The sequence below is a fragment of the Macrotis lagotis genome, chromosome 1 (assembly GCF_037893015.1).
Source record: "Macrotis lagotis isolate mMagLag1 chromosome 1, bilby.v1.9.chrom.fasta, whole genome shotgun sequence".
Taxonomy (NCBI): Eukaryota; Metazoa; Chordata; class Mammalia; order Peramelemorphia; family Peramelidae; genus Macrotis; species Macrotis lagotis.
The window spans coordinates 356,749,915-356,768,501 of record NC_133658.1 but is presented as its reverse complement, the minus strand read 5'-3'; the positions used below and the strand labels follow the sequence as shown (position 1 = coordinate 356,768,501).

The following is an 18,587-nucleotide window of genomic DNA, read 5'->3' as shown; positions in this document are numbered from 1 at the left end:
TTAAGACTTCTGATGATGGCTGTCCTAATGGGGATGGCCTCATTTCCTGAGATTTTGCAATAGATCTGGGGACAGTTCAACTCATTAGGAAGCTTTTCTGTCCAATTTACATCCCTCTAAGACACCCTTCCATCCCTATCTTCCCGACTTCTGCTTTCTGGAGTAAAGAAAAGAAACACAGGGAAGAAAAGTCTATTATGGGAAAAGGAATCATCAGACATGTTCTGTTTGTCTCCATAGGTCAAATCTAGGATCAGGGTTTGGAAGTTGTAAATTTAGGCTTGATGATGTCAAGACTAATAATCAGAGCTATCCCATCATGACTAGGCTGCCACCAGGGAGTTTGTGTGCATGCATGCACATCTGCATCCTAGAGGTCTTCATGGCTTCTGAGTTCCTTTCCAATTCTCCATTGATTTGTAAAGGTGTCTTCATGGACTGCAGAGAAGTGCCAGCAGGTGGTGGAGCTGGCTGGTGGAGTCACTGACTGTCACAAGTGGAAGAGTTCATAGAGATCTCCTAGTCCAAAGGTTTTAACTTTTTTTATGTTTGGTGTGACCTTGGTAGTTTGGTAAAGCCTGTGGACCCCTTCTCAGAATAACTTTTTTTTGTTTAAAAAAATGTATATTTTCTAATCACATATAAAATTATTTTCTAACCTTTGCTTTTTGCAATACTGGATTTCAAATTTTCTCACCCTCCCTTCCTTCCTTTCCTACTCATTGAGAAGGCAAGCAATTTGATACAGTATATACATGTGTAGTCATACAAAACACTTTGTGAAAGAAAACAAACCCCAAAGGCAAAAAACCAACCAAAACATTATACTTCAATCTGCATTTGGATTCCATCAATTCTTTCTCTGGAGGTGATAGTATTTTTCATCATAGGTCCTTTACAATAGTCTTGGATCTTTGTATTGCTAAGAACAGCTAAGTCATTCACAGTGAGCATTGTATGTACAATGTTTTCCTGGTTCTGCTCACTTCACCTTGCATCAGTTCATGTAAGTCTTTCCAGGTATTTCTGAAAGCATCCTGCTCATAATTTCTTATGGAATAATAGTATTCCAGCACTATCATAAACCCCAACTTGTTCAGCCATTCCCCAACTGATAAATATTCCAGAATAATATTTTTAAAGGTATAAAATAAAATAGAGGCTCACAAAGGAAAACAATTCTATTGAAGTATACATTGCTGTTGTTCAGTCATGTCTGTGACCCTAAGTACTATACACATCAGGCATTTCTATCCTCTACTATCTATTAAAGTCTGTCCATGTTCATTGTTTCCATGACACTGTTCATTGTTTCCATGACACTGTTCTCTTTTTCATCAGCCTTCAATCTTTCCCCAAATCAGGGTCTTTTCCAATAAGACCTGTCTTCTCATGATGTGGCCAAAGTATTTAAGTTTGATCTTCTAATAAATAGCCTGAATTAATTTCCTTAGGTATTAACTGAAGTGATCATCTTGCTGTCCAAGAGACTCTTAAAAGTCTTTTTTTTTTAGGATTTTTTTGCAAAGCAAATGGGGTTAAATGGCTTGCTCAAGGCCACACAGCTAGGTAATTATTAAGTATCTGAAGCCGGATTTGAACCCAGGTACTCCTGACTCTAGGGCCAGTGCTTTATCCACTGCGCCACCTAGCCGCCCCGAGACTCTTAAAAGTCTTATACAACACTACAATTGTAAAGTGTGAAGTACTACTACTGGGAAAACTAAAACTTTGACTTACAAGGACCTTTGTCTGTATAGTATACTTTAAAAATGTGGAATTCTCCTCAGCTGTAAAAGGAAGGAGCTAGATTATTAGATCAGGAGTTCTTAACTGGGAGTCTTGTATTTTTTATATTTTGATAAATGTACAATCATATTTCCAAATTAGTCATATTATGAAAGGATCAGAACAAAAGGGAAAAACCAACACCAGTTTTAAAAAGTGAAAATAGTTCTCTATCACAAAGCAGAATGTTTTTAAATGAATAAAAAAGAGATGATTACAAAGGAAATTACTTATTAAGAAAAATTTTTTTAAAGTTCAGGTTAAGAACTTAAAAACCTTAATGCCTTAAAAACCTAAATCCATAATTTATCCCTTTTATGTCCTTCCTTTGCTTGGCATTTAAGGATCTTCATAATTGGATTTCATCCTTCCTTTCCACTCCTTCCTTGATCTACTCTATATTCCAACCCAATTGGACTACCTAACAAAACATGATTTCCCATGTCTTTGCTTATCCTGTTCCTTATTCCTGGAATGTCCATCCTCTTCCTGATGAATCCTTTCCCAGTTCTTTTAAAGTTCAATTCAGGGGCGGCTAGGTGGCGCAGTGGATAAGAACACTGGCCTTGGAGTCAGGAGTACTTGAGTTCAAATCTAGCCTCAGACATTTAATGATTACCTAGATGTGTAGCCTTGGGCAAGCCACTTAACCCCATTGCCTTGCAAAAATCTAAAAAAACAAACAAAACCAAAGTTCAATTCAAATGTCATTTCAATGAAGTTTTTCTTGACCCCTCAATTCACAAAGATCTTCCCCTTCAAACCTTACACAACAATATTCAGTAACTCTAATTTACCTACCATATAATATGTGCCATAGTTATCTTGTATTTATGTCTTCTTCCTCACTAGATTGTGAGCTCCCTGAGGGCCAGAACCAAGTATTACCTAACATCTTTGTCTCTTTGATAAAGTTACAGCAGTACATGTTCAATAAACATTTGCTGAATGAATAAATGAATGATGGTTTCATATTAATCAGATCCCCTAACTGCAGTCTTCTCCTCTTGAAGCAAATGTGGGCAAAGAACAAGCCCTCAATCAATTCTCACTAATGACTGATCTGACCTAAAATCCCCTCAGCCCTAGCCAGTCAGTCAGCAAAGGAGACTTGGTATTGTGTTAAAGCAGAAGATGCTAATCTGTTCTTAGCAAAGCATCCATGAATTCAGGGAAAATATAAGTGCCAGGAAAATTGATCCATGTTTATTAAGTGTCTACTATGTGGAAGACCCTTTACTAAGCACAGAGGATACAAAGATAGTTATAACTCATATCCTGTTGTTCAGGAACCTATAAATCAATAGGGAGGAAAATAACACAAATAATTATGATATAAAGGAAAGTATAAAGCTGTAAAGGGAAGACCTAGGAAAACTGGTAGCAGAAATCTGAGGAAGGAGATACAAAGGACACAGAAAGGAAGTCAAATATTCAAGCTTCCCAAGAGGATAGCCTGTTCTAAGGATAATAGTGACAATTTCAGAAGTAAGAAGGTAGTAATTTCCAGAGGGAGTGCTACCTTCTGAATACAGCATAACATCTTCTGAGTTTTCACCTAATATTAGGGGGTGAGACAGAATTTACAAGAAATCATTTAGTTTCTTGAAACAAACAAAATGATGTTTAGTACTGGGATGGAATACCTACCTGCTTCCTCACATACTCTACCAGTAGCTCCAATTGTCGGGGATCTTCACATTTCTGGTTAAAAAATGTCCTCCAGATAGCAGCAGCCAGCCCATGATCATCTGACAGGATGCCCTGTAACATGATGCAAATGAGATTTGGGTTCTCAGAGAAGGGATTTCCCTGAGCCATGGATCTTCAGGCCTAGGGCACTGTGCCTCAAAGAACCAAAGCAGCTGGGCCAATGAGCTCTCGAAGTAGGGTACCCTCTGAACACAGTGTCGCCTGGTTCTTTCTTCAATCTCTTATTTGTCAGGCGCCCCCTTTCAGTCAGAGGAGGAAAGTACACAGATTGCTTCATTGGAAGATATAAGATGAAACTACATTATGGAATGTTAATGGATGGGGATTCCACGGTTGCATGTTCTAAAGTAAGAATTTTTAATCCTTGTTTTGTGTTGTGGATGGCTATGAATCTATGGATCCCTTCTCAAAATCATTTTTAAAGACATAAAATAAAATTCATAGGTTTATAAAGGAAATCAATTATGATGAAATTCAGTTATAAAGGAAATCAATTATGATGAAATTCAGTTATTTTTTTTCTCATCCAAGTTTGGAGATTCCCTGAAATCTATCCACCAACTTCTTGGCCATCTATGGACCCCAAGTTAAGAAATCCTACAGTGAGAAAACCAGTCACACAGCCTCAGAGACCATCTGACCTAGTTCACTAATGTTACAGAGAAGGAAATTAAGGCCCATAGAAGAAAAAGTTAATGGAATCTTAGACTTTATTAACTCAGAATGACCTTGAGAAAATGTGATCCCAAGATGATCACTGCTTCACATGTGGTCTGTCCAGGGCAGTACTTAGCACTTCTGATCATCTCAGGGCCACATTTTCTTAAGGTCATTAATGAGATAAGAGCATTCCAAAGGAGGGAAACGAGTTCATGCCATGATGGCGGGCTGAAGACCCTGGGCATGTTAAGTCAATGAAGAAAAGAGGGAAAATGAGATAGCTACCTTCAAATATTTCAAAGGTTATCACATGGAAGAAAGAATAGTTTTATTCTTCTTGGTCAGGGATTGGAGGGATATATGATCCAGAATTAGAAACATCACATGGAATTTACAGTCGACCTGAAGTAAGGAAAAACATCCTTACTATTTAAAAACTATGTTAGAGAGCAGTCTGTTTCCTTTCATGGGAGATCTTCCAGTAAACACTACTTAGTGGAGCACTCTGTTGGCTTTGTTGTATCAGATATTCTTGTTCAGGTGTGGAGCAGGCTGGATGACCTCTGAGGTCCCTTCCAACTCCAAGATTCCCTGAATGAATGTGACAAGTCAGTGCATAGTGGCAGAGACAGGACTAGAGCCCAGAAGTCCTTCCACAGTAGCCTGGTGTGATAGCAAGGTGTTATGTGGGAGGTGTAATGGAGAAGCAGCAGCAGTGGCTCTGCATCTGTGTTTCCTGTAGTATCTCTCTCTTGTCAAAAGAACAAATACTCTTCTACCACTGAGAGGATATATAGTCAGAGTTGTATGTTTGGTAACAGAGATAGCCTTGGTCTGTGCTTCCTGGCTTAGTCATCTGTAACCATGGTACAAACTCCCAGTTGTAGGGAGCTTTATAGTTAGAAAGTACTTACATATAACATCTCATTTGATCCTTCAACAGTCTTGTGAGGAAGGTACTGAGGTAACTCCATTTTAAAGATAAGGAAACTGAGGTTCAAGGAAATAAAATGACCTATTCAAGAACATACTATTAATAAATGGCAGAGCTGAGAATAGAACACACATTCCTTGACAAGTTGAGGAGACAGTTTTCTCCAGATTACCTGTCACTTTCCCTTGGAACAGAAGAATAGATCTTCAAGACAAGGGATAGGAACCAGCCTAAAACTAGAAATTACTATGGTGGTGTCATTACAACTATTTTTTTTAACTCACTGTTATGATTCTAGTCAGTACAGCCTGGTCTAGCTGAGTTTAGCCCTCCCATATGTAGAGGAAAGGAGAGCCTAGAAACATTATCATGGCTGCTGCTATTAATGTACAATTTGTTTATGGGTGTATCTCACAGCTCTCCTCCACCAGGGTCTGACAATCAAGACATGGTTCTGTATCCAGAAACTCTTACTTCCCAATTCTGTTCTTTTGTTTCTGTGGCTCCAGAATCGTACTAGGAGACTTCATGGTACAGTGGAATGAACCTTGGATAGGTTTAAATGCTGATGCTGCCATTCACCACTGTATGACCCTGGACAAACTGCCTAACCTTCTGAGACTTAGTTTCCTTAACTGTGAAATTAAGGGGCTGGATTAGATGTCCTTAGGATCCCTTTCATTTCTAAATATGTGATCCTAAGAATGTAGAGCCAGGGATCTGTGTCTGAAAAGCTGCTGCATCCTGCTGGCTTCAAAGCCCCTCATATACACAAAGGTTGGCCATAGCCATCAATCCACAAAGAGTCTAATCCTGCTGTCACAAGCTACACACCCTTCTTAGGTGCTGATGGATTGGCTGAAAATGTTTCACCTCAAACATCCCTTGATAAACATCTCCACAATTCAACAGTCTGGCCTGAGAGTTTCTTCCAGAAGGCAGGGCTGAGGCCCAGGGACAAGCTCAGGCACGCTGTACTTTTTTTTTTGAGAAATCTGGCTAATGAAACCACCTGTGTGCATGTGTCTGAGATGCCCTGGGCACAGGCTGGAATGGGGTTGGCACCAATATTCATAGTGTGAGGCACAGGCTGCAAGGATTGGGAGAAGGAAAGTTAAGAAGGAAAAGCCAGGGAGCAGCATCACATAACAATCCGGGACAGTCTTAGGAAAGTAGGCTGGGGAATCACTGAAGTCTATACAGAAGGGAAAGGGAGACTTAAGTTCTTTTAATAGTCATAATGGTGAGTTAAAATAATAATCTCTCACCTCTACTTGATGTTGAATATGTTACAGAACATTTTTAATGCACATTAAATCATCTGTTTCTCACAGCAATGCTAGATGCAATGTATCCAAAGAGGAAGCATACTTGCACAGGGAAATGGGAGGCCTGTCACTGAACAGCTGGGTGAAGGACACATTTCTTCTCCTTTCTGGATCTCTGGGGGTTTCTTCTGAAACACGAAAAGTTTAGACTGAATGATCTCTAAGAGTCCTTCCAAATCTGATCTTCTATGATCTCCCAATCTATCTCTCTAATCAATGTTTTTCCCTTGAACAAATTCTGGCCTGAACTACTTCTGATTGTTCCTATAGTTAAAAAGGGGGAATCATGCCTTCCTCATCTTCTGCTATTCCATTCTCCCTTAACAATAATGTTTACAAAACAGTCACCATTAAGTCAGATACTTAAATGCTATTTGATTAGACTGTAAAATGAGGATAATGCATGTGTAGTCTAACTCCTACTCAGGTTGCTGCAATGAGGATAAACAGAAATCTATTGGAAAAAAGTATCTTGGGAGATATAAAAAGCACCATGTAAGTCCACTACTGGAAGGCTTAACAAAATATCTTGGAAACTTGAGTGTATGAGATTTCATTTGGGCTCAGTCCTTGGGCCATGAGCCCCCAAGCTTAATAAACTTGATGTCTCCCACTTGTGAAGTGACTTTCTCTCCCAGAGTCATCACCATAGTTCACTGAAGGTCACTGGCAAACTCCCACTCATCTAGAAGCTAAGGAGAAAAGGCAATTCTGGAAAATGAAGTCATGTGACTGTGATGGCCACAATCACTCAATAAATCAATACTTATTAATTGACTACTGTGTGCCAGACACTATGCTAAGTGCTGGGCCTCAGGATACTGAAGATCCTTTGGACCTTTGGAAGTGCCTTTGGAATTATTAAAGACAGAAAATGATGCTTCATGTTTCAGACTCCTGCAATTTTATTGGTGTGGGAAATGACCTGGTAAAGAAATTCTATCTCCCAAAGTAGATCACATCTCTTTATTTACTACCCTTTCTACTTTCTACCCCCAAATGATTTTATTTTATTATAATTCTTTTTTTTAGGTTTTTGCAAGGCAAATGGGGTTAAGTGGCTTGCCCAAGGCCACACAACTAGGTAATTATTAAGTGTCTGAGACCAGATTTGAACCCAGGTCCTCCTGACTCCAGGGCCGGTGCTTTATCCACTACGCCACCTAGCCGCCCCTATTATAATTCTTTGAAAAAACTATCCAATGATTTCTCTCTCATCACATTCAACTTAGATCAATGTATGGCATGGAAACAATGTAAAGACTAACAGATTGCCTTCTGAGGGGGATGTGGGGAGGGAAACGAGATTAAGGGGAAAAATTGTAAAATTCAAAATAAATAAATAAATTTTAAAAAGAAAAGAAAAAGAAAAAGACTAGCCAGTATATGGCAATGAATATCCTTTAACCAGAATAAACAATTTAACCAATTGTTTAGATAGAAGACTGAAGAATCGGGATATTAGACAATGGGATTTAACCATCTCCTATCTGTTCAAGTTTTACCCATATTTCTAGGACCAGCTTAAGTTCCACCTGTTTCAAAAAGTTTTCCTGGATGGCCCTAATTCGTGGGCACGTCTCCACTGGGTCACTCACCAGGCACAATCAATCAACAAGCATTTATTAGAAGCTTACTACGGGTCAGGCACTAGACTATGAATACAAAGACAAAAATAAAACAGTCCCTGCCCTTAAAGAGTTTATACTCTAGTGAGAGAAAACCACACTGTGCATATATATATATGTTTGTATACATGATAATCTTGGGAGAGGCAAAAGTTTCATTTCAAAGGTGAAACTGAATTTTGAAGGAAACAAGGGATTTTAAGAAATTAAAGTATGGAGGAAATGAATTCCAGGGACAGGGTAAACAGGGTAGAGGCACTAAAATAGGAAATAGTGTGTCATACATGAGGAATAGTCTGAAAGCTAATTTGGCTGGACTGTAGTAATATGTAACAAGGTTGGAAAGGTAGTAAGAGGTCAGATAATGAAAGGTTTTAAATGTCAAGCAGAGGAGTTTGCTTTTTAAACTAGAGGTAACAGTGAGCCAATGAAGTTTAATGAATTAAGGAATGACATGATAGATCTACTTCAGGAAACTGGTTGTAGCCATTCGGAGGATAAATTAGAAGGTGAAGAAGCTTGAAAGAGGAAGAACAATTGGGAGGGTACATCAATAGTCTAGGTGAGAGATAAGGCCTAAACTAGGGTTGTGGGGAGAACAGATGTGAGAGATGGTATGGAGGTAGAAATAAGATTTGGTAGCTGACTTAGATATGCTGAGTGAAAGAATGTGGAGCTAAGGATGACTAAAGTTTCAATCCTAGAAAAATGAAAAAACAAGTTTCCTCAATATAAATGGGGCAGTATTGTAAGAGAAGTGTTGGGGTTTTTTTTTGGGGGGGGCAGGATATGGTAAGTTAAGCTTTTGGGCCTGTTGAGTTTTCAATGTCTGTGGGACGATGAGTCTGAAATGACTAGTAAGTAATTAGAATTGTGTGACTGGAGCTGGAGACTAGGGCTAGATATGTAAGTAAAACAGTCATCAGCACAGAGATAACTGGAAGCTGAGGAGGTCACTAAGAGAAAGACTATGGTAAGAGAAGAAGACAGTACCCAAGACAGAGTCTGAGGGTGGATTCAAAATTGGGGAGAGACGGTTAATATGGATGCTAAACCGGCAAACTGAAAAGGAGCAGTCAGAAAGCTAAGAAGACTGTTAGATAAGACAATTATAAAAATCCAGTGTCAACTAATAAATACATTGCTGGTGGAGCTGTTAAACTCATCCAACCTTTCTGGAGAGCAATTTGGAATTACACTCAAAGGGCAACAAAAATGTGCATACCCTTTGATCCAGCAATACCACTACTGGGGTCTATACCCTAAAGAGATGATGAAAAAGGGTAAAAACAGTGTACAAAAACTTGTACGCTTGTACAAAAACATTCATAGCAGCCCTGTTTGTAGTGGCAAAGAATTGGAAATTAAGTGAATGCCCTTCAATTGGGGAATGGCTTAGCAAATTGTGGTATATGTATGTGATGGAACACTACTGTTCTATTAGAAACTGGGAGGGATTGGAATTCAGGGAAGCCTGGAAGGATTTGCATGAACTGATGCTGAGTGAGATGAGCAGAACCAGAAGAAAACTGTACACTCCAATAGCAACATGGGGGTGATGATCAATCTTAATGGACTTGCTCATTCCATCAGTGCAACTATCAGGCACAATTTTGGGGTATCTGTGATGGAGAATACCATGTGTATACAGAGAAAGAACCGTGAAGTTTGGAAATTTTTTTTTTATATTTTTGCAAGGCAAATGGGGTTAAGTGGCTTGCCCAAGGCCACACAGCTAGGTAATTATTAAGTGTCTGAGACTGGATTTGAACCCAGGTATTCCTGACTCCAAGGCCAGTACTCTATCCACTGCGCCACCTAGCCGCCCCTTAGAACTGTGACATTTGAACAAAGAACAAAGACTATTACCTTTAATTTAAAAAAAAAACACTATCTTATTATGAAATTTTGCTATCTCTTATACTTTATTTTTCTTCCTTAAGGATATTATTTCTTTCTCATCACATGCAACTTAGATAAATGTATATCATGGAAGCAATGTAAAGACTAACAGACTGCCTTTTGTGGGGAGTGAAGCAGGATTAAGGGAAATATTGTAAAAATCAAAATAAATAAAATCTTTCTTTTATAAAAATCCAGTGACAAACACTGAAGATTGAAAAAGGTAAGAATTTTTAAAAGGGCATCAGATCTGAAATTTAGAAATCAGAGTTAACTACTGAGAGAGCCGTTCAAATTAGTAGAAGCCATTACTCAAAGAAGAAGACGTAAGAGGAAAGGAAATATAGTCAAAGAATGTAGACAGCATTTTCTAAAAGTCTGTTGGAAAAAGGAGAGCTATGGGATGAAAACATGAGATGACAGGTTCTGAGATGACTTCATAAGGATGAGGGATACAGAAGAGACTGTAGTCAGTAGGAAAGAACCAGTAGACAGACTGAAGATAAAAGAGAGAGGGGATGATACTGTCAGTGAAAATTACTAAAGAAAACAGGAGGGCACAGGATCAGGGGTATATGTAGAGGAGTTGGACTTGGCAAGGAGAAGGACCAACCTTCAAAGACTGGTGAGATCAAGGTGGTGTGAAATATAGAGGAGAGAAGAGGAAGTTCAGGACAAACCCTTCTTTATTTTCTCAGAAGAGAAGCCTGGCAAGGTCCTCAGCTATGAGGGTAAGCAGGGGTAGTATAGGAGATTTAAAAAAGAGAAAAGAAAGTTTGGAATAGTCACTAAGGAAAAATGAGTGAGAATCAATTAGGGAGGATCAATTCAAGTCAACAAGCATTATTAAGGATTTACAAAATATTGAGCACTGTGCTAAACAACAAGGATACAAAGAAAAGCAAAAACAATCCCTACCCTCAAGGAACTCACATGGTACCAGGGGAGACAACATACAAACAACTAAGAGCATGTAAGCTATATAAAGGATAAACTGGAGATAATCTTACGAGGGAAGGCATAAAGATGGAGGTGGGGAGGGTATTCGACAACTGGGAAATGCTGAGTCATAAAGGAAAGCCGAAAATTCAGGAGGCAGAGATGAGAAGACATTTCAGACAAGTAAAACTGCCAGTGAAAAGACCTTAAAGCAGGAAAGACAGCATGTTCAAAAAAGAGAAGATATTCAGGATTAGGGGAACAGAACATGTGGAAGTTATCTAGTATAAGACAACTAGAAAGCTAGGTAAGAGCTAGTCTGTAAAAAAGATTTTAAATGTCAGAGGATCTTATATAGTTGATCCTGGAGATTAAAAAAAAGCACCGAAGTTTAGTGAGGAGGGATGACATGGTCAGCTATGTAGAGATGGGCTTTTCACATGAGGTTGGAAAATCAACCAGAAGGCTAATACAATAGTCCAGGACCAGCATGAGGTGATAAGTGGCAACAGGGTAACAGCTTTGTGAAGCCAGGGGACACATACAAGAACTGTGGTGAAGGTAAAATCTACAGGGCTTGGTATAGACTAGATATGAAGATTAAGCATGAGAACTAAAGGATAACTAGGTTATTAGCCTGGATAACTGGGAGGATGTTGGTGCCCTTGACAGAAATAGGGAGGATTCTGGGAGAAAAGATAATGAATTCAGATTTGGATAAATTGGGTTCAACATGTTTACAGAACATTCATTTCAATAGGTAACTTGAGAGATGAGTAGAGAGCTAAAGAGCTGGATTTAAGAATCATCACATAGGATTATTAACTGAATCAATGGAATCTGATGAGATCACCAAGTAAATAGCAATAGAATAAGTGAAGACAAAAGTCTTGTGGGCATGATCTTGGAATTGGTAAAAGAGGTTAAGGAGTCCCCAGACAGGTAGAAAGAACAGAAGAGAACAGTGCTATGAAAACCCAGAAAGAAGAGAGTGATTGATAATATCAAAGGCTACAGGGAAGACAAGGAAGATGAGAATTAAGAGCCCCCCCCCCCACTAGAATTGGCATTTAAAAGATCACTGGTAATTTTGGAGGGAGCAATTTCAGTTGAATGATAAGCAGAATTGCCAAGTTCCAGTGAGGATCCTTTAGTTGAGACTAGATTCATTTTTATTAAGGATACCATTTTACACTACAAATCCTATCTTCTCATATCAGAATGGAAGCTCCCTAAAGATAAGCACTATGGCTCTAAATCCCTAGCACCAAGCTCAGGGCTAGGTCTAAAGGAACCCCTCAAAATGCAAGTTGAGAATTAGCATCCAATGATGGCCACTGACAGGAAAGGTTAACTTTAGGGATAGATCAGTATCAGATGTTCATGGTCTGGCTAATGTTCTTACCTCATCATATCCCAAGATTCCTGCATAGAAACTATTTGTCATGATTAGCATGTTCTTCTTCAGGATATAGGAATTTACCTGTAAAGACAAAATGCAAAAATAGATGTATAAATAACAGAAAAAAAATCTCCAAATAGTATGCTCTTCTCTTAGCCATAATGGTCCTAAGTGGTACTGTGGAAGTTCCCTGAGTAAAAATCAAACTTTCAACCAATCAATTTTTAGCTTCTTCACTGTGTTACATTCAATCTAGTTTAGCTGCCTCCTTAGCTTCTGCCTCTCCTAAAGATCTTTTCCTGGTGTTTGGATTCTTCTAAGTGATTCCAGTAGAACTATTCTCTGATTCCCATCATTCAGTACCAGAGGTCCAATGATGGAGTAGGTGATGATCTTCCAAGTACCAGTTCAGTTAGCTTTTGAGAGCTACTTGTAAGTAGAAGAGCAATACATAAAGACTGGTAATACATAAAAAATCTTCTGGACAGTTTATGAAGGATCAAAGGACTAGAAGGAATCTTAGGAATTGTCTGGTCCAATAATCCTGATGATTAAAAATAAGTGTCAACAGAATTAAGCAACTTGCCCTGTATTAAGTGGTACTAAGTGGCAGAGGCGAGATTTGAACTATTTTCACTGCATGATGCTTTCACAAGGAATATCCATCCTGGGCAGCTAGGTAGTTCAGTAGATAAAGTACCTGCCTTGGAATCAAGAGGATCTGAGTTCAAATCCAGCTTCAAGAACTACTTGCATGACCACAATTCACTTAACCCCCAAAACAAACAAAAAACCCAAAGAAATAGTCATGCCAATGAATTTTTATTTTATTATTTTATTATTCATTCATTCATTCATTCATTTATTTATTTTAGTTTTTTGCAAGGCAAACGGGGTTAAGTGGCTTGCTCAAGGCCATACAGCTAGGTAATTATTAAGTGTCTGAGACCGGATTTGAACCCAGGTACTCCTGACTCCAAGGCCGGTGCTTTATCCACTGCCACCTAGCCACCCCCATGCCAATAAATTTTAAAGTACTCATGAAGTTGGGAATCTGAAGAAATCAAATCAGAATATAAGGCTCCTGGGGCGTGTAGTGGATAAAGCACCTGCCCTGGAGTCAGGAGTGCCTGGGTTCAAATCCGGTCTCAGACACTTAATAATTACCTAGCTGTGTGGCCCTGGGCAAGCCACTTAACCCCGTTTGCCTTGCAAAAAAAAAAAAAAGAATATAAGGCTCCTTAAAGCACCAAGAACACTTTCAACTATAAACACAGAGAAAGGCTATACACAGGGAATACAAGAAAAGGTTGCCTCACTCTCCCCCCAAATATATCATCTTTGTCCCAAGATTTTACTTGTGTTGTTCCCTTTAATAGGAATAACCCCCCCCCCATCTAACCTTCAAGAATCAAATCCAAGTCCACATTCTGCAAGACTTCCTTTAAGTCCTAAGCCCATAGAAAGTTTCTCAAAGCACCAAAGAATGGCTGGTCACCTGAGCAACAAATCAGACACTGCTTAGCCCTATTACTTCAAGTAACTTGTGAAGTTACCGTGAAGTTTGGAATTTTTTTTTTTATATTTTTGCAAGGCAAACGGGGTTAAGTGGCTTGCCCAGGGCCACACAGCTAGGTAATTATTAAGTGTCCGAGACCGGATTTGAACCCAGGTACTCCTGACTCCAGGGCCGGTGCTTTATCCACTGCGCCACCTAGCCGCCCCTCATGTAACTTGTTTCTAAATTGTCTGTAAACTCTTAAAGGGGAAGACTTGGATCAGATTTCTTTACAGCACCACCCACAGTGCCACTTAAACCCAAACAAAAGCAAAAAAAATTTCCTAAAGGTTTACTATGTGCATGATACTGCCCCTAGTGATATCAAATTTATTATTATTTTTAAATAAAATTTGTATGAACGTAGTAGACAAACAAACAGCAACCATAATCAAAGTATACTTCCTGAAAATAACAAACAAAAATGACTTGTTGGGATTAATAGGACATAACTTCCATTCTTCCTTTTCTCACAAATTCTACTAATCTTACAACCCCTTATATTTCAATCTTTATTTGTTTCTCATGAAGATCAGTCTCTTTTTTCTAAAGCCAGCCCCTCTACATATATCTTTGATCTCATTCCCTCCTGTCCTATTTAAAACATAACTCACTGGGGTGGCTAGGTGGCGTAGGTGGATAAAGCGCCGGCCCTGGAGTCAGGAGTACCTGGGTTCAAATCCGGTCTCGGACACTTAATAATTACCTAGCTGTGTGGCCTTGGGCAAGCCACTTAACCCCGTTTGCCTTGCAAAAACCTAAAACAAAACAAAACCAAATCATAATCCACTTCTAAATTCAACCTTTTAGTATCTACTAATTCTTTCTCTGTTACCTACAAACATGCCTACATTTCTCCCATCTTTAAAAGATTCTTACTAAAACCTCTTAATTCTTCCCTTTTTCAGCAAAACTCCTTGAAAAATTCATGGTGTCTTCACATCCTTTCTTCTCACTTTCTTCATAATCTCCTCAATCTGGCTCAATCACAGAATTAAAATTATTCTCTCCCTCCAAATTACCCATAATCCCCAATCGCTAAATCTAATGGTCTCTTCTCAATCCTTATCCTTATCAATTTCTTTGCAGTACTGACCTGCATTCCTTTCTGGGTTTTATGATCCTTCTCTCTCCTGTTTCTCTGCCTAACTCATTGCTCTACTGATAATTTATCATCCATGTCATGCCTAATAACTATAGGTGTATCCCAAAGTTCTGTCCTGGATTCTGTATGCAGATCACTACCATATCCATAAATTCAGCCCTAGACTTTTCTAAGTCTCCTCATAAAAGGGAGGTGATCACAAGTTCTCAAAAGCAGAACATAATTTCTGGTTGGCTTTGACCATTCATTTCTATTTTTTTAAAAATATTTTTATTTATTTGCTTTTCCAAAAACATGCAATGGTAGTTTTCACCAATCATTTTTTTTTTGCCAGGTTTTGAGTTTTACAATTTTCTCCCTCTCCTTTCCCTCCCCCCTCTCCCTAACAGAGAGAAATCTAATATAGGTTCTGCAAGTGTAATTAAGCTAAACATAGATCCATATTAGTCATACTATGAAAGAAGAATCAAATTCAAATGGAAGAAAAAAAAATCCTGACATAATAAATAAGACAACTTAAAAATTGAAGATAGTAAACTTTGATCTACATTTAACTCCACAGTTACCTCTCTGGATATGGATGATATTTTACATCAAAAGTCTTTTAGAGGGGTGGCTAGGTGGCCTAGTGGATAAAACACCAGCCCTGGAGTCAGGAGTACCTGGGTTCAAATCTGGTCTCTGACACTTAATAATTACCTAGTTGTGTGGCCTTGGGCAAGCCACTTAACCCCATTTGCCTTACAAAAACCTAAAAAAAAAAGGTCTTTTAGAACTGTCTTTGATTTTTGTATTGTTGAAATTTACAAGTCCATCAGAGTTGATCATCACCCAATAGTATTGTTAGTGTGTATAGTGTTCTGGTTCTGCTCATTTCACTCAGCATCAGTTCATTTAAGTTGAAATTACCAAGGTTTTCTGAAGTCCAATTCGCATGATTTCTTCTAGAACAATAGTGTTCTATCACATTCATTATACCACAATTTGTTTAGCCATTCCCTAACTGATGAGCATTCCCTCAAGTTCCAATTCTTTTTCACCATGAAAAGAGCTGCTATGAATATTTTGGGAGTGACTATTCAATTTTACCACTGGATTTAACAGGTTCAATGACAGATTATGTGTCTATCTTCTAGGTTGAAGTTACTAGACAAGCCAAAAAGGATTTCATAAAGACTTTCTACTAAAAAGTTTCAAGTGGTTTTGTAGAAGGAGCACAGCACCAAACTGGATTTTCGACAAGCACCTGAAACCCAAAAGGTCCAAATGATGTTTTTTCCACAAAACCCATTCTTCTTCTGAACTTTGTTACTCTGGATACATCCTTCCAGACACTCAGGTTTTTGATTTTTGTGTAATTCCTGACTACTCATTCTCATTCACTGCACGTAGTAATCAGTCACCAAATTAGTCATTTCTGTCTTTAAAATTATTTTCTTATCTATTCCTTTCTATCTCCTATCAACACATATCAACTCTGTTTCTCCAAGGGTATTCTGTAGGCTTTCAGAGTGCTTCTATCTATTGTTATAGTTGTCTCCTATATGGATCATTTCATCTACTAAACTGTTAGCAACCTGAAAGTAGAAACCGTATCTTTCATTCCTCTCCACCCTCTTCTTTCCTGATAACAACACTGAAGCAGGGTTCTACATTTAATAGGTACTCACGACATTTATAGTAATGGTGATATTTACTTAGGAAACAAAAAACATACCAATCACAGAGAAACTCAGAGTTTTCTGGGTGACAGGCCAAGTAACAATAAGAGTTGTTCATCAGCTAAAATCAGGTATTAATAAGAAAATTCTAATAGGTCAGACTGATCTCATAATATATATTCAATTTCCTTCTTTATGCCCTACCCCACTTTTGTTATGGTATTTCCCTCATGATTAGTTGGCTAACTGGCCATTCTGTACTCACAGAGCCTCTCCCTTCACTTCCAGCTGCACCTGGGAACTGGTTTTCCTAAAGTATCAGCCAGGTTGGATTAGATCATGAAATGGAACCTTGTGAGAAGGGAGTGGCAGACAGTTTGATCACTACAGACATATGATCTGCAGCCAACACGTGAGGCAGATAGTGACTTTCTAAGGGCTGTTTGCTGAAATAACCCAGGCCCTTCCAGCCAGCCCGAAGATGCAGAATGCTGAGACTCATCTGCCAAGCCAGCCTAGTTATGTCTGTGTCTTTCTCTCTTGGTGGGTAAGCTCCCCATTTCTCTGTTGTTGCTGGAAGAGCTCTCATTCTCTCCTCCTGTAGACAACTACATGCTTCTTTCTCTGTGTTATACATAGAGTACAGCCCTGAAAACATACAAATGCACATAGCAGACAAACACTCCCCACCAGACAGCGTCAGGCTGCTTTCCCCCTCAGCTGCTATCCCTTTTCACAATGCTTTGCTTTTTTATAAAAGTCCATAGAGCAAAACCACAAGGAAAGGTTCCTTTTCTGTCAGTTACTCATATTTTCCCATTTATTCAGCTATTAAAATCCATGCAGATATTTTACAGGCCATCAAGATTTGGTGACTGGAATTACTGAATGTTTAATAATAAACTCGACAGAAGAAATCAGAGGGTTAAATGATGACTGCAATTCCTGTAATGACTTAATTAAATTTTTATTGAGTACATAAACTATGATGTAATTTCTAGCCAACCTCATGCCTCTATCCCCCGCGTGTCACGGGTTGGGGGCGCTCTCAGCAGACACTCCTAAGTGAGCCCCAAGACTCTGTTGCACTGGGGAAGGGGGCAAGGCTCATGTAACACACTCAATAAATTATCCGTTCATTTCTAAACAAAGTCCATGAGTTATAATATATTTGCCATGCACTTTTTATGACATAATAAAAGTGGTACCTTAAGGATTACTTAACACAGACGGCAAATGTTATAGCAGAGGCAGGCTCAAGGGGCAAAGAAAACAAACATTAGCAGCCCAGGGACAGGTCCTGGAGTTTACATCCCAGGGGGGGCCACTTACTATATTAAAAAGAAAAAACAGCCATACTGGGTTTACTGATCAGGGGATTAATGAAGAAGATAACCAACAGGTTAAAAGAACAAGGCAGTAAAGCACCTCAAGCTGACAAATTTTTAATAGAATGTGTCCAGGATGTCTGAAGGATGAACACTAGCCTGTAAGGCAGTAAGATGCTCTTACATTGGACTTAGTGTTACAAATACATGCATTTGAGTCTCAGCTTTGCAAATACTAATTCTTGTGAGATTAAAGCAGGAATTTTTCCTTTTCTAAGCCTCAGTTGCCTTCTCTCTAAAAACAGGGATAATATCTATTGAATCTAACATTACTGGAGTTACAATGGGGATCTAATAGGACAACTTACAAATGTAAATCAAAAAGTATATCAAGGAACTTAAAATGGGTTATCTGTGATGCAATATGGCTATAAATCATGAAATCTCAGAAGAATCTCAAAACTACAGATGACTCAAAAGGCAGTGAGAAAGACTTGAAGGAAATAATGGTATGCACATGAAACATAGCTTAGGAGACAAATCAAAAATGGACATTACCAGAAAATATATGTGGATCAGTCACATAACAAGAGTGAAGGACATAAGAATAGAGTGATAAGGATGAACACCCATCCCTTATA

At 38.7% G+C, this 18,587-nt stretch overlaps 1 protein-coding gene across 4 annotated transcripts in view; it reads right to left on the bottom strand.

Moving 5' to 3' along the window:
- UQCC1 (ubiquinol-cytochrome c reductase complex assembly factor 1) overlaps positions 1-18,587 on the bottom strand; it is a 141,979-nt gene that overhangs the window by 9,448 nt on the left and 113,944 nt on the right. For all 4 annotated transcript variants that reach the window (XR_012473713.1, XM_074212076.1, XM_074212077.1 and 1 more), the window contains 2 exons: positions 12,298-12,375; positions 3,439-3,552 (listed from right to left, as the gene is read on the bottom strand). Coding sequence is in view for 3 of the 4 variants with exons in the window: in XM_074212076.1 (XP_074068177.1) it covers positions 3,439-3,552; positions 12,298-12,375 (192 nt within the window). In the remaining variant the exon portion in view is untranslated. The remainder of the gene's footprint in view (positions 1-3,438; positions 3,553-12,297; positions 12,376-18,587) is intronic.